At 33.2% G+C, this 8,056-nt stretch overlaps 1 protein-coding gene across 2 annotated transcripts in view; it reads right to left on the bottom strand.

Annotated features, from left to right (window-relative positions):
• Positions 1–753: 753 nt before the first annotated feature.
• The window catches only part of LOC125025058 (KRR1 small subunit processome component homolog), an 8,101-nt gene continuing 798 nt past the window's right edge, over positions 754–8,056 (bottom strand). Inside the window, exons 2-7 of one of the 2 annotated variants that reach the window (XM_047612940.1) lie at positions 7,162–7,296; positions 6,529–6,751; positions 5,501–5,686; positions 3,208–3,372; positions 2,488–2,589; positions 754–2,269 (exon numbers count right to left, since the gene is read on the bottom strand). In XM_047612940.1, the coding sequence (XP_047468896.1) occupies positions 1,901–2,269; positions 2,488–2,589; positions 3,208–3,372; positions 5,501–5,686; positions 6,529–6,751; positions 7,162–7,190 (1,074 nt within the window). In that variant the 5' untranslated portion in view covers positions 7,191–7,296 and the 3' untranslated portion in view covers positions 754–1,900. The remainder of the gene's footprint in view (positions 2,270–2,487; positions 2,590–3,207; positions 3,373–5,500; positions 5,687–6,528; positions 6,752–7,161; positions 7,297–8,056) is intronic. The other variant, XM_047612941.1, reaches the window with a different exon arrangement.

Below are 8,056 nucleotides of genomic sequence, written 5' to 3'. Positions count from 1 at the left end.
TACCCTCTTCTGAAACATGCCATGTGTGTTTTACTTTGGTTATCCTTATAATTCATCCTTTATAGATATATTTACAAAGGGAAAATTGCTTAAGTAGCTTCTTAAATCTGATATGATATATATATATATAAATATATTTCACACTCCTTTTCACCAGTAGCATTGCTCCTCTACAAAACATTTTCAGCTGATCACATCAGATACTTGATTCATATTCATAATTAAAGTGCACCTACTTTGATCACAATCTCCACATGTATCTTAACACAAATCCAACAGGGATGACATGTATGTACATATCATGCCCACTATGACTTTACTTTATTAATTCTTTTTTACACATATGGCTACACTTGTGCGAAGTCACCAATGAGCCAATTGCAAGTACTTTTCCATGATTTTATAAAATATTTTACGTTATTTTATTTTGCTGTTACTAATGTCTATAATAAAAATTACACAAGCAATATTCATAGCATTAGTATAAAAAAAAAAAAGTTTTCCCGCCAATCCAAGGAAAGGTGAATCCAGGTAAGATCACAAGGTCTACTAATTGATTCCTTTGTGGCTAAGCACTTGCAGAGCCATCTATGTGCAGAAACATTACACACAAAAAAATAAAAATGAGTACAGCATATTCCTAGCAACACTGGGTTAACCCCAAATGGATAAGCAATTGACTATAACCCTTTACTTCAGAAACTACACTTCAAAAAAATAACAAAAAACAAAAGGAGTAAAAACAGAAAGTAATATGGGAGACTGAGTAAGTTTATTTGTACAAAAACACGTCCTAAAATGATTCTTTGCTTACTTAGTAAACTTTCTTGAGTTAGATTGCATCATATCCACATCACACTGCAGCTTTGTAGAAATTAACAGAGAAAGATCACTTCACAAAAATAGGAAATGGACACATATGCCACTGGTAATGCTAGATATTTACTGACATAGTTTGTGTTTGTTCACATAAAGAAGGCAAGTAGATGGTATTATACACACACTGTCTATTATGTTTTTCTTTTGTTATTATTATCTATCACAACTCAACAACTGCTTTGTCACCAAGGAGTCAGTGACTAGGCTTACCTAACATTACCGATTTTCCCCATGCCTTGATTCTTCTATTAGAATGTGTATATATTCATTACAATTATTATTGCTATTAGCAATATCACAATAATGATTATCATGATGATAATGTTCCTGGCATCAGTGGTTTAAAGAAATGTCAAATGAAAGCAACAAAAGAAAAACTGAACATCAGAGATCTTGAACAGTACATCCAAGAGAAGGGGTAGTATATGAATAGAGATTTGAGTTTTTATGTAAATTTACAATGCAGTTGATGTACTCTGTAGTTTGTATTCACCAATACTCAAAAGTAAATAGAACATGAGGATATGTCTGTCAAGTAGCCTTCACTACTTGGGCGTTTTCTTCATCTTTATCCTAATGTAAAATCTAATCCTCTAAATAGAAAAAATAGATTAAAGAGAACACAAAAACTATTTCCTTTGGATAAATATCTATTATATCACATTATATACTATTCTACTAGTATGATGATAAAAAATGTATTAAACTCAGAAAAAAGAAAATTTGACATAAACAAAAATATGAAGTAATAATAACAAGTTTTCTATTAGAAAGAGGAATGTAAATTCTCACTTCACAATCCTTACTCTACTAAATATATCTGATTGATATCAGGGAAAGGTTATTAAAAACACAAAGAGGTCATCTTTTGGAAATATATTAGGGCCCATTCATTAAACTCTGCAATACAGTATCTGTGGGAGTTTAGACATGCACTTCAAATCTAATAGTCCTACATTAAAGAACTGAATGACCTGAATAGCCTAACATTTATCTTTTCCAGGAAAAAAAAAAAAAAAACTTAACCTATTGTTTTTCTCTTCTTGACTTTCTTTTTCAATGCCTCGACATCAACATTTGCACTGCCTTGTTTGGGTTTGTCTGGCTTGTGCTGTGGTTCTTCGGGTGGTACAAAGGATTTTGCTCTTTTCTCCTTCTGCTTCTCAGCCACCGCCTTCTTCTTCTCCTCGTTGGGTCTCTTCCTCTTTGCGGCATTACGCTCCTCCTGGTCCACGAAGTATTTGCCTTCTGCCAGTTCCTTGTCGATCTTCCTCTCCTGGGGCTCTGGGGGGAAGGGAGTGTAGGGTTTCTTGTCCTTCTTCACCTTTGGCTTCTTCCTTTGTACATTTTTGCTCTTGAATTTAGGCAAGAATCTGGACCAGTCTTCATTCTGTAAACAAAGAAATAAGCAATGGAAAATAAATTACAAAATTAAGAAAAAAAAAAAAAGACTAAATTTGAAATAAATATACCTACATATTAACCAGACAATAAATACATTCCCCTAATTATTTGCTTTTTATGTCCTTATATGTATATGTATTTATACATGAGCATGTCTATATGTATATTTATAATGTCTACAAAATTTTCATAACGAGGTATAACCTTTTTGTCCGGACTGTTGGCCAGATGTCTTTTGATCATCAGAGACTTGAGGAGGTACACCGGATGAATGTTGTTCATGGTGTCTGTTACAAAACGTACAACCTGAAAAGAATCAAGAACTTTCTTTAATCTATTGGTTGTGGTTCATGTACTGTCCACTGTAGCTTTTTGTGAGTTTTGTTGCACATTGGCTTCGTATGTGCTCTGCCATCAAAGAAGTCAATGCCCACTTGATTTCTTCATTCCATGAATTTTCCGGAAAAATGTTTTCTTCTAATGCTATTAATACCAATAATACTATTATAATCATTGACATTATGCTTATCATAGTGTCATTAAAATATTACATACAATAAATGACTAAACAGAATCTTTACAAAAATCAGAGAAAATGGTACACAAATGAGATTAGTAGGACAAATAACGGACTCAATGGTGACTAAGCACCCATGGAGCCATCTATGTGTAAACATAATTGATAAAGTAAAATTACAGTACAGTGTGTTTAAACTTACTCATTAACATTGCTAATGGTTTGCCCTAAAAAAATGAAATTCACATATCTATGTATCTTAGTAAGTTATGTAATCCTAAAAAGAGAAAGGAATTCTAATCATGTACTATAATATAGTTTTAATGTAATGAGTTATATTATACCTTTCCTTAATCAATTTAAAAAAATATATATATCCAAAATACAAATTAAGGATAGAAACAAACCTCAAGAACTCCTTTATATGGACCAATGGTTGATACTGTCTGTCCCTGAACAAGCACATAGCAATCTGTTAATAATTCTAATGCTTTTAACGTCGTTCCGTTTGAACCAATCAATCTCTGCCTGCGTTTTATGAATCTCTCTTTGTTGCGAATCATGCCTCCAATCTGAAATGGTAATCAGAAGATAAGCTCTTTAATAACAAAGACACAATTAGTATAAAAGATAAAAGATAAGAAAGCATCCCCATCTTAAGCAGGACTGGGCAATAAATACCAGGTAGAACATACCACCAACAGAGAAATGGGAAATAAAGGGAAAAGCTATAAAAACTACATAGCATTGTAGAAAGTTTACAATAGTGAATTATTCTTTTTAGCACAAATAAACAGTATTAAAAGCAAACTTGTACCCTGTCCAGGAGTTTTTATACTTTATTTCCTTTCTTTAAATTACATTCTTCATCTATAATATACAAAATATAAACATGAACAAGGGAAATAAAAAACTAAAAACAAAAAATAAATATCTTCAGCACTAGAGTCAATAAAACAATGACAGCAGAGCAGAGAGTGGCAAGGCAAGCCTCTCTGGTGGCCAAAATTCCATCCTCCTGATCCCTGGACATATTATTCCCAGTGTTGTTTAAAGGTTAATTCTATCATGTCAGTGCACACTGCTTACATGCACATGTCAAGATATTCATATAAACCTAAAATGATTGATAACTAAAGGTTAAGTAAGCAAGTAAACACATTAACCTGATGGATCCTGGTGAAGCGATTGTCCCGTCATGCAAAAATTTGGCTGAAGGAGAGGTGACTCATAAATGCCATCATGGAAAAATTCAGCTATGGGAATGACTCATCATGAGTGCACAAAGCTCTTGGAGGAAGATTAGATGCAGTAGGCATTTAGGAAGGGATTCTTGCATTATTTTCTCCAGCAAATGAGGGGGGAATGTACCATCTGCGAGCCATAGCTGGAACAGTGCTGGCTCCAGGCAAGACAAAATTTCCATCCACAGGATGCCAACTGTGATTGGCAGTGCAAGGTGTATTACAGAAAATTGAATGAAATTAAAATATAAAAAAATTACACAAATAACACAATGTTAATACAGTTTTAGAGTTGTAGACAAAGTCTTCCAAAGGAAAACAGTCTATCGCCATCTTGATACAGCAAATCAAATGACAAATATTGACCTTGGAAATTGGCCAAAAAATAGCATAAATTGTTTATGTAGATAGAAAAATAATAACATTTCAAAGGAGAGACAAGGAGACTCGATACTGCACATGAGTATTTGTGTGGACTGGGCCAACAAGCCACACACCTGAGTCAGAATCAAGTAAGACTAATGCCTGGATTATGGTCCAGGTCACGAGTTAGTCAAGTCCAATGTGTTAAACATGTTTAGAATGATGTTTCCTATAATGAAAGGTACACATGTAATCTGTATATGTATACTTCCATAATCTACAGAAGACATATAAATAATAATTGATAAAAAAATTATCAATGCTACCTTATAATATGTGTGCCTCTAACACAAAATAATAAATAATTGGTAATCATGATACATGTATAAACTAAATGGATGTACTGGTGATAAATATTGCTATTTTGCAACTCACTTCTGCAACAACATAACCAGTCTATGAACATTTGAACAGTAACTGAGTAATAGCAAAAGGATAACATTTACTTGAAAGCATACATAATTCTTTGAGGCAACCATAAACTGAGAAAGTTTTATAAGCAGAGGTTTTTGTGTTGTCACTAAGTAAACTACTGAACTGTGAGGTTTATGAGAGTTAACTTTTCCTGAGCCAGCCTTACATGCTCAAAGATTTGGCTCGAAACAGTTACAATCATTTTATAAGCAAGCAAGAAATCCATTAGCTTTATTCCTCCATGCATGAACAACTAACAAGTTAAGAGGATAAATTATGATCTTTCCAACTAATTTTTCCTATTCATACACATTTTTTTTTTCTTTTTTGAACATTTGCCTAGGAAGAGTGCATTTCAAGCAAAATATTTTTAAAATACAAGAAATTTTGTAAGAAATTCCTTAACTTATCTGTATCCTTTTTTATTCCCTTAAGATCCATTTCTGATACAAGATCAACACATTAAATATTACTGATGATTCCCGATGTGTCATTTCTCAGAATTGACAATACATTTCTTCTCTTTCCCAATATCCACCTCTCATGCAGGAAATGCTAATTCTCATGTGAAAAATGAAAGTTAGTTAGCCTATGAACAGACGTTATAAATGCAACATACCTTAATAATTTCATGTGTGATACCATCCTGTAGAACTCTCACTGCCTGCTCTATTGGGACTGACCGACTGAGCAGTTTAATAATATCTCGCGCCTTAATGATAGCATAGGGATCCCAAGTACTTCGTGTGGTTGCTACTTTCATGCTTCCTTTGATAAGATCCAGTTCAGCCTTGATTCCATGTTCCTAAAAGTGAAAAGATCACATGTAATGAGATTATTTATGATCTTCTGACAAGCATGCATATATATATATATATATATATATATATATATATATATATATATATATATATATATATATATATATATATATATTATATATATATATATATATATTATATATATATATATATATATATATATATATATATATATATACATACACACACACACACACATATATACATATATATATACACACATATATATAGATATAGATATACAGATAGATATACATATATATATATATATATATATATATATATATATATATTTATACAAATATACACATACATACATATTTACATAAAAACACACACACACACACACACACACACACACACACACACACACACACACACACACACACACACACACACACACACACACACACACACACACACACACACACACACACACACACACACACACACACACAGTGAAATAAGAAAGGGTTTTTGTGAAGTTCACGTCTGTAACATGTGCAGCTTCGGTATTTTGTTATTCTGATGCTGTTTCTTAATCGCTCAACACCAAACTGGATACATTTAACCATGGTACCAAATGACCAAGCAGATGTATTTAACCCCATTTTCTTAGCTATTTCCTTGAAAGGAGCCCATATGAGCTGTTGAGGTGGTGCAGAGGTGACTGAATAGTGAGCCCATATAGAAAATTTTGTTATATGACCAAAGCATAATGATTTTATGAAGTTCTACAAATTCTTGGGCTGTGCAACACAACCTGTAGGAGTATTAATGAGTGGTACTGTCAAAGGCCTGCATATCATTCACCATGTTCACTTACCTTCAGAGTTTTGTCCAATAAAGGCCAGCATTCCCTTATGTATCTCTCACGGTATTTGGGGAACAGAAGTGAAAATGAGCTCTCCTCAAGGAGGTGGCTTTTCATATCTCCTTTCTTAAACTCAGGCATCTTGACTGACCAAGCATTCTCCACTGGGCCCTTTGGTGCCTCCACGTTCTCTTCCTCGTTGTCTGACATTTTAACTCTGTAGTGAACTGGTTGTCTGTAAAAAAAAGATTCCTCAGCAATTAAATCAGATATATGAAAATTCAAAACCCTACTGGTCCTCTCAGTTATACAAACTGTACAACAGCCAAACCATACACAAAACAGGTTCCAATAAATTTATTTTACATGGAGTGGCTTTTTTATGCTATTTCACTACAGTATTTTATCATTATTCATGATTCTGCATTATAAATAACTAATCAGAATGGGAGGAAGAGATGAACATAATCATACTCTGGTAATGAATAGGCAATTCATATTGAGTAGACCACATTTATAAATAATTTTTGTAGCCTCTACTACTTAATTTCATTTGAAAATAATTATCTGTTACAGCAAAAAATAATGTATTTCTAAAGATAGAATATGCTTCAATAAAGTAAAATATATATTCTCTATGCTTACACTGCAGCATCTAGATTCAGCACAACCATTTCTTTTGTGTTTCTTCAAATTTTAAGGTGGTAATAATGTTCTTTCCACAACTTATCTCTTCGCATAATAAGTTAACACAATTAGAATGCATAGAAGAATAATTCTCTGTAAATGAAACAAATGTACACATCTCAGGAGTGTGATGGTCACAAAAATAAAACCATACTAGAAAAAAATATCACATTTAGTTGCCAGACTGAACAAACGCAAGTTCAGATTCAGTTTATAAAAAAGTGTAGTCAGTAAGGTATTTTGACATTTTAGTGGGGGTCATGATTCCTTAGAAACTTAAGGAATCATCTAAATTATTATCTAAAAAAATACCTTTATAGTGGTATAACAATAGCACAGGACTACATCATATAGGTTGTGGGTATTATTATTTTTTTTTTTTATTACATATAGTTATTAGAATCTTAATACCAATTTGCAATAATATATCATATCCTTTTTCAGAACTAAGTGACTATATTTACATTAATGTAATGTAATGTCTATTAACTTGTTTTACAGGAATACTGGTTGTGCATGCGCAGTGTGGAATTCTCACTCTACCCACAGCAGGGTAGAGTAGAGTGCACTGCCGACATGCTGGAGTGCCCTATACCAAGTCTGTCCGATGCTCTCTCCTGCTGTGAATACACTGAGGAGTCTTTGTTTTCCTGGGGGTCAGCAGCCCCCAAGGAGGGGGATCACAGGGGGCACAGTCCCTTGCAGTAGACAATATAGTGACTGATTTGGAACTGTGATTACAGTAGAATTTAAGAATTCCAAGCTGCGCACATAACTAGGAACTTCAAGAAAAATAGTCAATAGCCATTGCATTACAATACTATGAACGTAGACACAGCCATACCCAACCAGT

The sequence above is a fragment of the Penaeus chinensis genome, chromosome 4 (assembly GCF_019202785.1).
Source record: "Penaeus chinensis breed Huanghai No. 1 chromosome 4, ASM1920278v2, whole genome shotgun sequence".
Classification (NCBI taxonomy): Eukaryota; Metazoa; Arthropoda; class Malacostraca; order Decapoda; family Penaeidae; genus Penaeus; species Penaeus chinensis.
The sequence above is the reverse complement of the archived record's forward strand: the minus strand, read 5'-3'. Positions and strand labels throughout refer to the sequence as shown.